Consider the following 18,580-nt stretch of genomic DNA (forward strand, 5'->3'; position numbering starts at 1 on the left):
ATTCAGGGCTTCGCCCTGATACGAGCAGTCTTGTTACTTTTCCAATTTTTTTTTACCTTGAATATTTTCATCTTATTAATGCTCCATAGACCTTAAAAGGCAGTCGGAACTTTCAGGGCTTCGCCCTGATACGAGCAGCCTTGTTGCACTTTATATGGCGTGTGTGGGGATGATTTTCTTTATTTAGGAAAAAAAATTCATTTTATTTTATTTCATTTAAATTTTTTTATGTTATTACTGCTTCTCAATAAACCTTAAAAGGCAGTCCGAACATTCAGGGCTTCGCCCTGATACGAGCAGTCTTGTTAGTTTTCCATTTTTTTTTGGTTGAGATTATGGAGTATTGTTTTATAATTGGCTAGCTTACATAACGAGGCCAAACGGTGCACTGGATACCGTTTGGTGGGTGTGTGTGTGTGTGTGTGTGTGTGTGTGTGTGTGTGAATCACTGGAATCCAAAAGACAACAAGACTGCTCGTATCAGGGCAAAGCCCTGAATGTTCCGACTGCCTTTTAAGGTTTATCGAGCAGCAGTAATACATATAAAATGAAATGAAATAAAATAAAATGAAATTTTTTTTCTTCTAAAATTGAAAATTTTTCATGAAAATCATCCCCCACACGCCATATAAAGTACAAAAAGATAGATTTCGTTCCTTGTAACAAATCAATTATGGCAAATAAGCTTCGTTCAACCAATTTGGAACGATTTATAAGACGGATTAAATCTCCGCTTACGCGTTAATAGCGCGAATTATATCGCGCGTTAATTGTCCCAAATTGGTCAAAATGGCCAAAATGGCAATCTTTAAACCCTCATAACTTTACGAAAAATGATCACAGATGAAATATCTTTTAAAATTTAAACTCAAGACAACAATGGGTTTCGAATGATATAAAAAAATTCCGTCAAAAATGGCTAGTTAAAAAGTCGTAATTTGTCTGAAGAAAAAAAAACCCACCCCGAGCACATATTCCGTTACTTTCGTATCGAAAGTCGGAACAAAAAGATTCAATATAAATAGCCATGTTCCGGAATCTGTGTTTCAAATCAGCTTCAGCCTGTTGCAGAATCCGCGCACAGATCACAAAATACACAGTGTGAACTCGTAATGTAACTTTTGTGCGGTATAGTAGAAAATACTTAGCCTCAAAAGGCACAAATTGCTGGCAGCAGTAAATTTTCTTGCGAGTAACCAAGTCAGCGGAACGATTTTCTATATGTCATTCAAAACAAAATCATTAGTTTCGACTTTATCGACCTACAAAAAGCAATCAGATTCAAGAGTGAAATTTACATACAAAAAGATGGGCAACCATAATTTTTTCTAAAATGATTGAGTTTGATCAATTATTATCATAACTAGTTTCAGAGGGGTTCTTGCTGTGGAAATATCCTTGCAAAAATTTCAAGCAAAGTAAATTTTAGAGCTTAAAATGTTTCATGGGGAAGCTTATTAGCTTCACTTACTCTTTATGCAAGAACGTATCAAACAGAAGTGAAAGAGTGTAAAATTTTTCGACGTCAAACAACGGGTAATTTAGCGCTGATGGTTGAATTTAACATACAAAAGAACTGTTCTTTTGATTAAAATGGCCGCTCAATTCCATGCATTTTCTTTTATGCAGTTATGTTGACTGTAACTTTTGTCTATTCGGTCATGAGCGTCCAAGACCTTTTAATGTCTGCTTTGTCAAATACAACCGTTTTTTGACGCCAGACCATGTTGCTCTTTAAATTTTTTCTGTTAATGTTCTGCCGGATAAAGAAAAAGTTGACTGATCAGACTCCTGAAGAACTTATTTGAGCTCATAAAATCTAGTATTTTGAATAATTGCATGGATGTTTTTACAACAAAAACCTTTCTGAAACAAGTTATGATAAACTAGCATGTGTAAAAATGGCAGCCCTATATCTTGAACAATTGTAGAGAAAACGAGTGAGAAGAAAGTTTCGTTCAGTTTCTCGTCGTAAATTTGTACGTCCGTGGTGGTTATAAGAAGTTGTTGTTCCGACTTTCGATACAAAAGTAACGGAATATTTGTGCTCGGGGTGGGTTTTTTTTTCTTCAGACAAATTTCGACTTTTTAACTAGCCATTTTTGACGAAATTTTTTTATCATTCAAAAGGTATTGTTGTCTTGAGCTTAAATTTGAAAAATTATTACACCTGTGATCATTTTTTGTAGTGTTATGGGGGTTTAAAGATTGCCATTTTGGCCAATTTGGGACAATTAACACGCGATAAATTTCGCGCTATTAACGCGTAAGCGGAGACTTAATCCGTCTTAGAAATCGTTCCAAATTGGTTAAAAAAAGCTTATTTGCCATAATTGATCTGTTACAAGGAGCGAAATTTATCTTTTTGTACTTAATATGGCGTGTGGGGGGATGATTTTCATTAAAAAAATTCAAATTTCAGAAAAAAAAGTTTTCATTTTATTTTATTACCTTTAATTTTTTTTATAGGTTATTACTGCTCCATAAACATTTAAAGGCATTACTGCTCCATAAACATTAAAGGCATCCGACCCAAATGATAGAAGGAAAAATGTCAGATATGAATATTTAAAAATCAGAAATCAAATTTTAAAGTTGTGCGAAATTGTAGAAACGTCAAAAGAAAATTATGCCAGTAGAACAAAAACAAACAAAAATTTCGTTATAACTTGAACATACTAAAATAGGAAAAAGACTTGTCGCGCAAACCCAGTCATGAGAGCGCCTGTTTTTGAAAATACTACTCAAACCTATTTGCAATGCAGTAGATAGACTCTTGAAATTTTTCATGCTGTTGAAAAAAAATTCATCAAGGCATCGAGGCAAAAACCCTGGCATTGATTAAAAAATGCTTAAGAAGCATTTTCATTTCCGATTATCTCAGAACAACCCGAAAACATTGAAGAAATGCGTTTCAAATTGATGGCAAATAAATTATACAGAGCCCTGAATTTCACTTAAAATTATTTTTTACACGACTCGTCTCACGAAGTTGAAACCTAAAATTAAAAAAGCGGGAGTTACTGGGCTTTATACTTCAGACGAAAAACTTGTTGTTCCCACTTCGAAGGAATGCGGAACTTTTATGTTTTGGTTTTCTATTCAGTTAATTTTCGATTTTTCAACTAAGCACTTTTGACGGTATTCTGAAACCATCTGAAAAGTATTGTTATCTAGATCTAAAAAAGTTAGGATCAAGTTAACATCCTCATCCCAAATAGACCAAGTTAACATCCTCCACCCCAGCGTTCATTTTAATTTAAATCTATTTAGCGCTGCTTGTAAAATGCTCTATTCTGATTGGCTGAAAGTTCGAACTCAGAACCAAGTTAGCATCCTCCTCCTTAAATGGATTTAGGGGGAGGATGTTAACTTGGTCCAAAAGTTATTGTTCCGACTTTCGATACGAAAGTAACGGAATATTTGTGCTCGGGGTGGGTTTTTTTTCTTCAGACAAATTTCGACTTTTTAACTAGCCATTTTTGACGGAATTTTTTATATCATTCGAAAACCATTATTGTCCTGAGCTTAAATTTGAAAAGACATTTCACCTGTGATCATTTTGCGTAAAGTCATTTAAAGATTGCCATTTTGGCCATTTTGACCAATTTGGGACAATTAACGCGCGTAAGCAGAGATTTAATCCGTCTTATAAATCGCTCCAAATTGGTTGAACGAAGCTTGTTTGCCATAATTGATTTGTTACAAGGAACGAAATCTATCTTTTTGTACTTTATATGGCGTGTGGGGGGATGATTTTTATAAAAATTTCAAATTAAAAAAAAAAATTCAATTTATTTTATTTCATTTAATCTATTACTGCTGCTCCATAAACCTTAAAAGGCAGTCGGAACATTCAGGGCTTCACCCTGATACGAGCAGTCTTGTTTCAACTATAATCAATTGTGATAAAGTTTTAATGGTTCAAATTTGGGACTGCATTGACTACTCTAATTCGAGTCGTAATATTGCGCTAATGTTTTGTTCTATTAAAGCACACGTAAGCGCAAATTAAATCCTCCAATTTGAAATGAAACAAGCAATTTGCTATTCTTGAAACACTAAAACACGTAATTTTTTAAGTAAATTACATAGCTTGTGGGGAATAAAGTCAAGAGGTAAAGAGAAAAAATATTCAAATTTTTTCTTTTTCAAAACATTGTATACTTTACCCTGATATTCGAGCAGTCTGGTTTCATCATTAACTACATTGCTTTCAAATCACTCAGATAAGTACTTGAAAACTATGCAAAATTAAGTAATAATGCTAGCAACCGGTTGCAAAAATTTAATTTAAAATATTTTTTGGAAGAAAGCGTAAACAATAAATACATAAAAACTAAACATGCATCCATTTAGTTAATGATCAATTTTGCTTATTTTATGAGAGAACATCACGCAGAATCTAATATTTTTCAGAATAACTCAGATTTGCTTACATTTAGATTACTAGAGGTAGTGCTAAATAGGTATAACTAGTTTTATTGAAAAAAAAAATTTTGTTACGAAAATTTTTTGTAAAAAAAAACAAAATTTTCAAATTTATTTTCATTTGTTATTATGGTAACAAAACACACAAAATAGCGGAAATTTCTTACCAATCTTTCGAAATAGGGAGTTTTTTGTAGGATGATCAAACAGGGAATGAGTTTTAACCCCAAAAGGAGCTCTCCCTTTTGATTTTTGCGGTGCATATTTTATGCGTTTCCCATGCATTTAAAAAAACATTTGAATGAATTTTTCCATTTGCATCTGCATCATTTATATTTCAAAATAGTGAGATGAAAAGAATCAAAACTAAAAGCTTTATTTGATTATTTTGTTAATTTTATGGAGGAAATGACAAATGGTGTCCCTACCTTGTTGATGAGTAGTTGATTCAATATTAGATTAACACATTTTTAGAGTTGCAATTCTGCTGTGAGTGATAGAAGTTATAGTTTGTTTCCATTCTAATGTAATGGTTTTTCTACAAAACAAAAAGAAGCTAAACTATGGACTGGCGATAGACTGGGACGACGCTATTAGACCTGAGATCTGTTTTCAGGAACCTACACCCGTGCAAAAACGCGTTCTCAAGAGCCTCAAGAGCAAAAACCCGTGCAAATGCACTACACGTCAAAAACGGCTTTATTACAGCATTGATCTGAATTCTATGGTTTGCTTGAAAGACGTTTTGTTGATCGAATTTGGACTCAAAAACATGGCAAAGTTTGACAGCACTCAGCTAAAATGGCACCCAACAGATTTAATAGAATACTGTGAACAATTAAGATGTAATTTCAAATCCTAGCTTGTATTTCTTTTTTTTAAAGAATGCGGTTTGTTAAGTTAAGACGATTTATTCACAAGGAAAAGATCAACAAACGAGCTGTTCAGCTCTTCTAGGAGAACCGTTGTGGTGCTTCTGATTAAGAATCACATGCAATTTTTTGGCTGGTCTTTTGGATGATGGGGTAATAATGCCTTACCTTCAGGCAACGAGCACGGATCATATTGGGTCTCAAAAATCCAACCTTTTGATTGAAAGGCGAAGACGTGCACCTCCGCTACAACACTGTTCAACACCGCTAATGATGAAACACTTGAATAGGCATGGATTTTGAGCACGGATTAGTGAGTGAAATGTACGGTCGTATTCGCATTGTAACTGGTTTTTCACGTTGTGAAAAACCTAGGATGAAAATCATAGTCAAGATCGCAGTTGCATAGATGATCGGCAAGATCAAATTTTTATCTTATTAAATTTGACAACTACATAACTTTATAATTCAATGGAGTTTCTAAAATTTTATATCCACGTCAGGAGAAAAAACGTTGAGCTCTTCCGGGAAAAGAAACTGATGTTTCAAGATACTTTAACGAAAAAGTACCAGAACATGACAGAAACAAAAATATTCTCCTGTTAAGTGATACTTATAGAAGTTGAATAGATTGAATCTAGAAACAGTTTGTAGGTTGCCAGATTCGATCTATTCTATTTTTATAGGTGTCACTTAACCGGAGAATGTTTTTGTTTCTGCCATGTTTTGGTACTTTTTCGTTATAGTATCTTGAATTGTTCCGACCAATGAAAATGGGGAGGAACTTTGTATTCGGGTCTGTTTTAGTTTTTTTCTTCTTGTTTTCCACGCAAAATCAGATACCACAAATATTTATAGCATATATCTTATTAAAGCTTTTTCAGTCGTGATTCGGACCACATTAAAAAACTCCCGAACATTTTTTTAGTGTCGAGATAATCCTGTTTGAATCTTTTGATTTTTGTCTAATTTGGAGCGAATAAAGCGAGCGGTCAGGCATACAGTAGCTTAGCTATGCCTAATTAAAACCTCGAAAACTTAACTTGAAAGAAGTAAACTTATTTTTGGAGTTTCTGCCAATAATTTTTTTTTATTTTGAAATTTTTTGAAATTGTTTTTTTTCTAATTAATTTTCTTTAAAAAATTGTGTTTAATTTGCCTATGCTAGTATTTAATGTCAATACGCCTAACAAATAGTTTTAGATCATAATTTTTCATGGCCTAACGCAGAAAAACTTCACTAATTTAAAAAAGGCTGTTTTGTAGTTTTTAGAGACTACGGTCGGAACATTCTGTGCTTCTGGCTCAGTAACCGGCTATCCTTGTTTCTTTTTCGATTTGAAAGTTTTTTTAGGCAAAATTAGATACCAGTAATAATCATTGGACAGGGTCGAGTGATAAATCAAACTAAAGACCTTTCAGTTGCGATTTGAAAGACATTAAGCCGATTCGGGCAAGCAAAGCAATTGAGTAACATTTGTTATATATGAAAATTATCTTTTTAGATTGAGAAAACTTGATTTAACTGATTTAGCTGATTTAGCTCTTCTCTGGCAAAAAAAAAAGAAACAAAAATATTTCAAATTTTTGTGCAAAACATTGAAATTTTTTTCTTGTGTTTCATTAATTAAATTTTTGAAGACACTTGGAGCCGCTTTCGCCACTTCAATAAGTTTCTACCCGTTCGTATATTTGAATCATCACACGACGTACAAAAAGACTTTAACTTGGAAAAAAAAAGTGTTTTTTTTTCTGAGAATGTAGTCGGAACATTCTGTGCTACTAGCACAGCAGCGGGCTATCCTTGTTTTTTGTGAGTTTGTTTTTCAAAATGATGATTGTTGATCAAAGAATGTACTGAAGTAAAGATTTTGGTGGGGTGAGGTGGACACCTTCTCTCTCAGGAGTTCGACTCCTTGACTACCCAAAGGGGCCCCTTTGGTACTATTTTAGTCATTCATTTTTTGCTGGTCGACCCTAAAATTTGTTCGCAAGTTTGTTCGAGACTAGCACAGCTTGGAAAACCAATTTGGTCCAACTAAACAAAATTTTCGGCAAAGTCGAAGTCACATTTATTTCTCTGCCTATTGTATTTATTGTCATATGAAACAAAAAAGATGACCATGAATTTAATATTTTTGAAGAACGTTTTTTTTTTGGTAAGAAATCATGAAACTTTGTGCAGGAAGTTACTTGTCAACGTGGATGACGTTACTCCAGAGCGGAAGCACTGAACGACACACTTAGACATACCGAAGACAAGCGGAATCCAATCTCCCGTGCTGAAAATTTTAATTGACGTATTGGTTAACAACTGCAATCCTTCGCAGTTTTACACTCATTGGTATACCTCATTTCTTGATTCACCTAGGTCATATACGTCAATTGATGTCACCTTCAGGAAGTTACATTTGAAGATGAAAGCATTTCTATTCAGAATTTTGATATATCGTTTCTATGATTCATTTTTTTTCGCATAAATGTTGGAAGTCACCAGCGGATTTAGGGGATGGGGGGGGACGCTTTTTTCTTAGGAATTCAACCCCCTGCCGACCCAAAGGGTTTCCCCTTTGTACTATTTTGAGATATCCATTTTTGGTGACGACCCTAAAGTTTTTCTAAGGGCGCCTTTGGCGCCAATATATACTATATTTGAGAGGGGAGCTCGCGCCGAAAAAACGCTTTTTTTTGGTCAAAAAATTCAAAAAAGCCTAAAAACGCGTTGCTGGTCTGTTTGCCTGCAGCGCAGAAGATTTGGTTGAAATAATGTCATTATAAGGATTTGAGAGAGCTCAGAAAATCAAATTGTTCAACCTAAATGAAGGTCGACAAAAAATTCGACGTTTTTTTAAAAATACGCGCTCCTAGAGCTCTAAGAAAGTCCTAGATAGGCGCCTGAATTAAAACATAGCCAATATAGGGCCGGAAAAATTTGGTTATACTTGATGAAATCAATAAAAATCATAAATTTTAGTTATTTTTCCAAGTTTTTTCAAAACAGACTATAGGTCAACAGATTTTGATTACTATTCCAAGTTTTTTCAAAACAGACTAAAAGTCAAATATCGAATTTAATAGAACAAATTACACCAAATCAATAATCTTTGTGTTTCAGGATTTCTTCCATGCTTGTCATTTTTTAATAAATTCAAAAACTAAACTAATAAGAAAGTACTCAAAGCGTAATACAGTTATACCGCCTAGATGAAAAAAAATGTGAACTGATTTTTTTTTAAATCACGTTTCTTAGCACTTATTGATTCAGAATTCAGAACTGAAGACGAACATAATGTGTCCCACCAATTGCAAGATGATATTGAGCAAGTTCAAGATATCCCAAAATCAGACCACCATTCAACTGAAAGAAATGAGTACGAAAAACTTTGTAGGCTTTCGCTGAAAAACAGTAATCGATACAACAAGAATCGACATTCTACAATTGTCGATTCTTGGGTCTATTTTTGCTTGGGCCAGTTTTTTTTAATTCAGTCAAACTTCGGCCTTAAAATTAGGCAATTTTGAAAAAAAAATTGAAACCATCTGAAAGATACGGAACTCAAATGTAAAAAAAATCATCTGTGCTTATTTTTTTGTAAAATTATAGGGTTTTGAAAATTGCTAATTTGGCCAAATTCGGATAAATAAAGCGCGATGTTTTGCATTCTTACAACAAACGTTAACGGCGGGTTCATGTTATCCAAATCGAGCTGAAACAAGCAATTTGGTCTCATTATTAAGATGTGAGACTGATATCATATGTAAGAAGTTCATATTAGCGTGTGGGGAATAAATTGAAGAAAAAAAAACAAATAAAATCTTTGATTTTTCATTTATTTTGTCTTTCTTTAACAAAAAAAATAAATCGGCTCTAAGTGCATTTGAAAAATTAAAGGCTTTGCCTTGATATCCAAGCGGTCTTGTTTTGTGTTTACTAGTATTTGTTTGGCATCGTCATCTTTTAAAATAAAAGTTGTTGAAACCGATATCATATGTAAACACTTCTCATATATAAGACTGGTATCATATGTAAATTTCTCATATCAGGGCGAGGAATTGAATGTTCCGACTGCCTTTCAAGGTTTATAGAGTATCAAAATCCTCTAAGGGTTACGTAATGAACAAAATGATACATTTTGCATGTAGCAAAGTATTAAATAGACTAAATAGCATGCCTCAACTCAATTTCAAAGTTTTTTTTAACACGGATTAAGTCTCCGCTTACGCATTAAAAGCACAAAATATATCCCGCGGTAATTGTCCCAAATTTGCTCAAAATTTTAAAAACGCCATAACTTTGCAAATATTGATCACAGGTGAAAAAATATATATATTTTTAAATTTGAGCTTAGGACATCAATGACACTAAAAATTCGTCTAAAATGGCTTGTTAAAAAGTTGAAATTTGTCTGGAGAAACAAGAAATCACCCCGAGCTCAAATATTCCGTCACTTTCTACGAAAATCGGAACAAAAACTATACATAATGAATACCCCAGTAATATTTCTTATCGCCCACAATTTTCGACTAATTTTTGTAAAAGATGTTTCTATTCGCAAACAAGTGATCATGTCTTTTATGAGCAAAAAAATTTCTTGTTCCGACCACCAATTGGGAGAATGATCTCTGTGCTGAACTTTGCTTCCACAATAGTTTTACCAACAAAAAGATCAAAAATTTTAAAAACAAAAACATTTAAAAAGTTTTTGTTATATAATTTTTCGCAAAAATTAATTTTCGTTGAAACCTTGCCCATCAATTGAATATTTTTGTTATTTTTAAAAGCAAGTTCTGCAATCCTTGAGAGCAGCAATTTTTGGTAAAATATCGTGGTTTACAGTGTCAAAAAATTTTCACAAGTCTAAGAGTTTCGTTTGCTTGCAAATTCTAACGCATCTCTTCATTTAAATAAACTATATTTTCATTTTTGTCACGCCTGCTACTGAACCCAAACTAGTCATTTTTGAAGACATTTCACTGATTCTTTTTAAATTGAGGGTGAACTAACATTTCATCTTATTAAACTTGTCTGTTAATTTATCTAACTCATTGATCGAGCACAAAGGTTGGTTGCATACAAACACAGTCACAAGATCTTTTTCTGTTTGAAAAACGGTCTAAAACGTAGAGTTTATAATCCCTCATTAGACCTAGATCTGAGTCAATGAGTCTTTTCAGAAGCAATGGGAATTGTAAGCCGTCTAAATTTATAGCAAAAGCTCAGAAATAGCTTTTCTTGACTGCAAAAGGTTTCTGCTGTTTTTTTTTCTGAATCGTAATCTCGTTCGAAAAGGCTTCGATATAATATTTATCTCGATGTGACTAAAAACATGGAAAAAACACATCTGAAATCAAAATCTCTACTCACTGATAATATGTGGCCACAACAAATAAACGGAAGTTCAGCTTTTCTTGTGATTTTATGCAGGACTACTGATCCTTAAGCAAAAAACAAACATAATTACAATCAGAGAATATGATTGTCACATTTTATGGTGGATGAAACAATTCGTTGTTTTAATTTTTCATGCTAGTCGAGCGTTACTTTAAAACCCACCGACTTTAAAACCCACCGAATTGCGACTGGGATTGACGTTCTTAACATCGGCTATGACTGGGACTGAAAACTAACGAGCAAGTGTGGATTTGACAGTGACTTCAGCCTCACGTCTTTAGGTCTATTCAGGTTCTGCATAGCCACCTCTTCTTCTTCCTCTGGTATTGCAAACTTGTCCCCTGGTGAGCTTGACCTCCTGTGAGCTTTGACATGGTTGTTCTCGGAAAGGTCTCTGCTTGTGCATTGTACTGAAACGGAGGGTGTTGTTGTTGCTGTTGTCGTTGTGATCATTTGTTCCGTTGAGTTGGTGCTACTGGCATCTGCTCTATGTTCCAAATTTTCTATAGCAAAATATTGTGCGAAAATGCATTGTGAAATTTTTAGTATACCTAATCGCTAATTAAAACTCGGAGAAAAATTGCATGTCATACTTTGTACCAGCAGACAAAGATCTGTGGTGTTAATTATCACAAAAAAAGTTTCAGTGCAGATAATTTCATTTGCGAGAGCAAGTGACTTGTAATCGGGAACTAACTTTTTTTCCATAAACAACCCTTCTCACAAACTCTGCAGACATGCTCAATTTCATAAAAACTCAAGTGACATTATCTCTTAGCTCAATTGATGTAGTATTTAGTTTTTCAAATATGTTTATTGAAAAATGTTGATTTTTTAGGATTTGTGGTTTTCTTCCTAATTTATATCGGCTCTGAGTTTCCGTTTTTTTCCCAAATGCAATGTCTTGCAAGCTTGTCATTTTATGCTCGTCATTCTAATTTTGATTCAAACAGTTTTTACTATGATAGCAATTTGTTCTGTAGTTTGTAAACTTACCAACTTTATTTTATGTTATGTCGGCTTAGTCAACTTATGTTAGTCCCTGAAAGTGTCACTTCAGGGACTAACTTTTAAACAACTTTGCCTGTTTTAGTAGAAATGGGCCATACAATTTTGATACGCTTGGCTTGCGTAGCGTAGTGTCATATTACATATCCATTTTTTCCACACTAAGTCGCAGAAAAAGGTGCTAATTATTTGATGACACCCTAGCATTTTTATATCTGGGTAACATTTGGCTTATGATATTAGAATTTTGTATCTGGTTTATTGCTGGCTAGTTTTTGTTTGATAAAAAACAGATAAGATGAAAATATATGGGAATTGATTTTTTTGTTTTTTTTTTCTGAGACATTAATGAAAATTTTTCATCTTTTTGCTAAGATTTAGTTTTTCTCGAAATTTAATTTCATCAATTTTCAAAAAAAATACCAATGCAGAGACCGGCTACACTTCTGTGTGAATAGATATTGCGTTTGTCTTTGTTTACTTCACGGGCGTTCTATGAATTTCAAAAACTTTAGTAGAGGAATTTTTAACAATTATTTTTGAAATATTTTCATTTTCTCAGAAACTATCAAAACAAATCTGAGGTTCAGAATTCAATCAAAAGAGGTGAAAAAATTAATTCCTTTTCTCAAACACTGTCTGCCAAATCAGAAGTTAAGGGTCTTAATCGAAAAAAAAACAGATTGTGAATCTTCGTTGTCCAAATTTTAATGAAAAAATAGTCGACTTGAAAATTTACAATTTTTGATACTGTACTAGTTTCTTTGGAAAATTTTTGGTCAACTCAAGTTTTTCTTCTCAAAATGAGGTTCAGTCAATGATTGTTAAATGTTCGTGATCTTTTGTAGATATATTTTTAAAAATTTTTAAAGTATTTGTATCAGCTTGATTTCTCAAAAGTCTGCTTCAAAAATTGCTTTTTTCGATTCAATATCTTGTAATTGAATGTTTTAAACTCTATCGCAAATATTGCGAAACTCCGTTTCGCCTCAGTGTAATGAGTTGCTTAAATAAAAATAGTGAGGATATATTTCGTAAGCTAATAATTCTAGTCCTAAAATTTTGGAATCATTGTTTTTTGTATGACCAACAATGTCTCGCTTTGGCAATATTTTTTTTCGAAATGTTCGCAATTACAGAAAATTTTCTTTAAAAAATAAGTAAACCGATGCTAACCCATGGACGCCATTCTGCTTCCAGAAGACCTTCTCAACTCAGAATCAACTTCCATTCCCCTCGATCCCCTTTGACTCGATCTCCTCCTCTCACTGCGGGCGATACCCTGAGATGTATGGACTCCTCTAAGTGTCTGGGAGCTACTCGTGATTCGACTCAGGGGGGATGGAGGGTAGTTGCGGGAGTAGTGAGCCCGCGTCATGTAGCGGGCGTCCTGGTCTTCGTCCCCTTCGGCTCCGATTCCTCCTGAGAGACTCTGGACTGAGTTTTCCCTCGAGAAGTGGAACGGACCTTTAAAAACAAGAATATGGCAATTTTCAATGGTTTGTTTTACGAAAGAAATGTTATTTACTGCGAAAAAATCACCACAAAAATTTTTGAGTGTCATAAACTTTTTTTGTGTTCAGTTTTGATAAATTAAACTTTTGCGCTAAAAATTAAAAAAAAATGTATAAAAAGAACTTGTTTCAAAAAATTGGAACTCAAATTTTTCATGAAAAGTTAAATTAATGAACTAAAAAACGGTTCTTAAATTGACGACTTGTTATTTATTACTCGGGTCTTGAATTCAATTTTGGCTGAAATGTCTGTGGTTGAGTTGTCTGCATACTTTTAATGAAAATGTCTGAACTTTATTTCGACCGAACTGTCTTTGGAAGCGTTGACATGTTCTATTGACAAAAAATAGTTATTTAAATCCACCACATAGCAAAGTAAAGCATACCATTTCTGCCATTGTACCCGTAAGATGTACTCCGCCTCATAGCTGACTGACTTGAAGAGTGTCTCCTGCTTGACATCATGCCCCCCATGCCTGGCCTGTATGACATGTAGGGGGAGGAGTACATGTCCTCCATGCCCCCAGGAAGCAGTTGGTGCTGCGGCTGCTGGTTGTTCATCACAAGGGAGGTCAAGGAGGTGGCACTGCTGCAGGGACTCCACATTGGACTGTTTTCTGATTACAGCAACAAAAAAAAGTTGTGGTTTCTTGTGAAATTATTAGATCATAAAAACTTAGTTGTAACGAGAAAATTGCCTTTTATTGTTCAGACCATTGAAAAAAACATGTGGAGAAATTTGTATTCGGGTGTGTTCTAGTTTTTTTCTTTTTTTGTTCTTTTTGTTTTCCAGGCAAAATCAGGTACCACCCAAAATAATCATCGGACTGGGTTGAATGATAATATGTTAAAGCCTTTCCAGTCGTGATTCGAATGACACTGAAGCATTTTGAAAAAACTTTTTCAGTGTCGAGAAAAACTAATTGAAAATTTTGATTTTTGGTCCAATTTCAAGCTAATAAGGTGGAGGCTATGCAGTCTTACAAAAGCTTATTTAATGCTAAGTTTAAGTCGTGAAAACTTAGTTTTATTTGGGTGAAGTTCGTTTTTGGATTAAGTTCAAAAAAAGTCCCGGCATTGCGAAAAGCAGTTTTAAAATTTTTGATTTGTAGTCAAAATTCACGCAAACAATGCCAGCGAGCAAGTTTACAATAGCTTACTTTGCGTTAATTAGGCCATTAAAACTTAGTTTAACTGGACTAAACTCAGGTTTTGAAGTTTTTTATTTCCAATTTTGGAATCAAAAACTTCAAAAACCAAAAATAACTGCAAAAAAATTTGAAAAAAAAAACTGTAGAAAATTTTTGGAATTTTCTTAACAATTTCTTTTTGTTGTTCTGGTCACTTGTTTTAAAAAACTGTGTTCCAATTAGCCTATTTTACCAGAAAAAAACAAGACTAAACTGAAAAAAAAATGTATTTCATCAGTACTATGTTTTTTTTTGTTTTTGGAGCAAAACCAAGTACCACAAGTCATTATCGGAGTGGCTTGAGTGATATATCATTTTAAACCCCTTTCAGTAGTGATTCGAACTACATTAAAAAAATTTCAAAAAGTTGTCCCAGCATCGAGAAAAATAGGTTTAAAATTTTGATTTTTAGTCTAAACTCGAGCAAATAATGCGAGCGAACAGGCTTGCCATAGCTAATTTTTGCCTAATGTAGGCTATGAAACTTAACATAACTCAAATAAGAATGTTTTTGGAGTTTTTTTTAGCGCAATTTGGGAATTAAAAACGTCTAAATTTCAAAAAAGAACATCAGCAAAGAAACTTTGATGCATTTTTTTGAACTTTTTTCAATACTTTTTTTGTTGTTTTCTTAGTCGTTTTTCTTCAAAACTGTTGTCAATTTGCGTTTTTTACTATGACTGTTAAATATATTTAAGTTCCAGTTTTTCGTTTAGATCCTTTTATCACACGCCGAAGAAACGAAGTTTGTAAAAAAAAGTTGTTTTTTAGACTATGGTCTGAACATTCTCTGCTACTTGCACAATAATTGGCTACCCTTCTTTTTATTACAAAAAAAGTTCAAAAATTTTTTAAAAAGTTCAATCAGGTCAATTTATTATTATTTTATACCAGCACCATTTATTTGTCATAAGAAAATTGATTTTTAATTTCACACCAATTTTTATATTACCATTTTGAAATTGTATCAACTCTTTGTGCCTTTTTTTGTTGCTGATTGATTCACATTGAGCTGTTTACTGATGAAGAAAAAGTAGCTAAAATTATATCAAGAACCGGCGAGGTGTGAAGCTCTTTTTTAATGCAAAAGTTTTATCAGTTCGCAATTTTTTTTTGCATTGCTGAACAAGAATAACCAGTTGCACTGCAAAAAGCGTAGAAAGAGAGACCTGGGTCATTTTTTCAGATAAAACTATTTTAGAAACTTTAAGAAAAATTATTGCATAAATCAATTTTTTCTCGACACTATTTTTTGAAGTATTTCATTACACATCGAATCACGATTGAAGTGGCTTAATTTGACATATCACTCGACCCATCTGCATGTTTTTGTAGCACTTCATTTTGCGTGGCACAAAAACACGCCTGATTTCATAATACCTCCTCACCTTCGCTGATCGGAGACAAAAGCGCGATACCCTGGTGTACAATTTAGATCTCTTTTACTATTTCCTTCTTTTTGTAAGGGGGGATTCGTTACTATAGGTACAATACTCACATATGCTTAATCGTTGAATTAGTTCATTATAGGGTTGAGGGTGGCAATTGGTAAGGTACCAAAGGGGGAATGGTTGAAGAGATCCTACAATTTTCTTAACAAAAAACAATTGGCCATTAAATGAGTCAAATTAGATACTTTAAAATATATTTAAAAAAATTTAAGATGCAAAATCTTTTTTCAATTCAGGCCAATTTTCGATTATAAATACCGTGATATTATAATTTTATGCGCCATCTTATACAATTTTGCTAGCGTCATCTCTTTTTTATCGTCATATACCATTTTTAACCGTCGACTGATAGCGGAAGGATGACTCTACAGAGATGTTTTTTGATTGTAATTAACTTCAAAGAAAGTTTTCACTTAATTAGCTGTTCAATATTCATATTCGCGCAACCAAAAAAAAACAAGCCTCCAGGAGATGCCCTGAACCACATTTGCATGGAAAAGAATCATCGAACCTTACCAAAACAAAAAATCAGAACTTACCGCCGTAAAATCGCATCTGTAAACACATTCACACAACAATGACAACTTTTAAAGCTTTTAGAGCTCAAACCATAACCTGAAGCTATTGCAAAGTGATCAATTAGCAACAACATCAAGCGTTTAATTTCACCCCACAAGACATCCCTTGAGGCAAGTTTCGAAAACGGTAGAGAGACAAAGTTGTGAAAAAGTCAGTTTCTAAAAATAAACATCCCGCACTGACAACTCGAAGTTACCATATTTAGTCATTCTCGTTACGATCATCTACAAAACACATGACGTCATTGGGGTGACCTTGAAATACCTATGCAATCTTCTGATTTTGAGCTAGATCCCGAGCCGACTTTTGAGTTTTTGCGACTGCGGCGATTCGTAGTAGTCAGAAACATCGAGTGCCGTCGCTCATAAAGAGTCGACAGTTTGTTGTTGTTCCGAGGATCCGAGAAACTTCGATGCGTAATTCTACCGACGGTGTTGTTAGATTGTAGAAAAGAATCAGGAGAGACCTGGCTTGAAGATGATTGCTGGAATGTTCTAGAAGAATCTGGAACACTGTTGAGACTGAATGTCGAAGAAGACATACTTTGTTCGGCCATGATTGCCATGAGAGGGGTCACAGAACCACGCCTCACATATTGCTATATCAAATGAACAATGAAAAATTTGACTTAGAATGAATAGAGGAAAATCTAAAAAACAATGCTGTCTTTTTACTGCAAACAGACGGTTGAGACAAATCCTGAACCAAAACTAATATGAACTTGAAATACATTTTGGGATTCTTCTATTAAAAACTGATCCGCGGTAGAGAAAATTCGGCCAAACTTCAGCCTTTTACTTCTCGTCGAAACATCATGGAACCAATTCTGTTTACTTATAACATAGATCGAAATTATTTTTCACAGAAAGTTTCTGGAGATCCCCCGCCCCTCTGCGAACACTCGAGATACGTTTCTTGAATACTCAAAACGCGACAGAAAATGATTATTCATCTCAAATGTAACAAATGAAAATTTCACAGTAAAAATTGTATTTCTTCTAACGGTAAGCTCAGTTTATTTATTTGATCTAATCAGATCTCAAACAATAATCTGGTATGCAATCACATCATTTGTGTTTTTTGGACTGAATGCGATGGAATGTGATTGTTGAGTTAGCTTGAGTAAAAGGTTTCTAAGCAGGAACATTTGAAGTCTGCGGTCTGGTCGCAAGAAAATCCTGGGCAGCTTTGAAAAAAAAACAGTTTCGAATCATCGAAGTGTCCAACTTATCAGTTTGAAATATACAAATAAATTGTCCAAATAGTTTTCTGATGAAAAGGACCAAATTTAACAAGTTTAAAAGGTATAAGAGCCAATCATGTCATGTCCTATTGATCCATTTGATAGTAGTTTACAGTACCGATTGTGCCATAGGCCATATAGAAACCGGTGTAACAAAGGCTCGCGAGGGGGGGGGGGGGAGAGGATTGTCATTATAATTAAAACTTTTCTCTATTTCTTTTGATCAAGCTTTCTACTAAAACGCCATAATAGCTTATTCAACTCAAACTTTCAGCGCGCCGAGGACACACTTCTGATCGCGTTTTTTTCGGCGCGGGCTTTTCCCTCAAATTTAATGTATATTGGCGTCAAAGGTGTCTTTAAAAACAATTTAGACTTGGTTGGTCAAAAATGGAAGGATCGTGAACTAATACTAAAGGAGGGATCCTTTGGGTGGCCATGGAGTCGTAGTGGTGGGACAGATGTTGGCAAGGCGAGCGGGTGGACCCCAAAATAGCCCCTAATTTGATCTAACAGAAAATTTTGATACTATTTTTTTTGCTTCAAAAAGTGGAACTCATATTTGTTCTTGCACTGATTTTTATTTTTCGGAAATTTATATTTTTATTATTGGTGAAAGTGAAAGTACCGATATCATGATTATCGCAATAGAAGCGCATTTCATTTAAGTTTTTCACGCTTTACCGCTATTTAGGCCGAACAAACTGACATTTTTTAACTCTACCTGAACAACAACAAATTATTCGTTTTGTCCCGACCTCTGAAAGTGTGTAGCTATTTTGTCTTCGGGAGTGTTATAGTTTTTTTTTAAATCTTGTTTGTAACCAGGGGCGGATCTAAGATTTTTCTTTACGGATTTTCAAAAAAAAATCGAAAATTTTGACGACTTTTTTTTTTTTT

General features: G+C 34.0%; 1 protein-coding gene across 1 annotated transcript in view; it reads right to left on the minus strand.

Moving 5' to 3' along the window:
• LOC134857287 (kinesin-like protein KIF13B) overlaps positions 1-18,580 on the minus strand; it is a 49,345-nt gene that overhangs the window by 10,651 nt on the left and 20,114 nt on the right. The window contains exons 4-7 of the mRNA XM_063873676.1: positions 16,398-16,413; positions 13,604-13,834; positions 12,880-13,170; positions 10,933-11,198 (exon numbers count right to left, since the gene is read on the minus strand). Coding sequence (XP_063729746.1) covers positions 10,933-11,198; positions 12,880-13,170; positions 13,604-13,834; positions 16,398-16,413 — 804 coding nt within the window. The remainder of the gene's footprint in view (positions 1-10,932; positions 11,199-12,879; positions 13,171-13,603; positions 13,835-16,397; positions 16,414-18,580) is intronic.

This window comes from Symsagittifera roscoffensis, chromosome 1, assembly GCF_963678635.1.
Source record: "Symsagittifera roscoffensis chromosome 1, txSymRosc1.1, whole genome shotgun sequence".
NCBI classification, from domain to species: Eukaryota; Metazoa; Xenacoelomorpha; order Acoela; family Convolutidae; genus Symsagittifera; species Symsagittifera roscoffensis.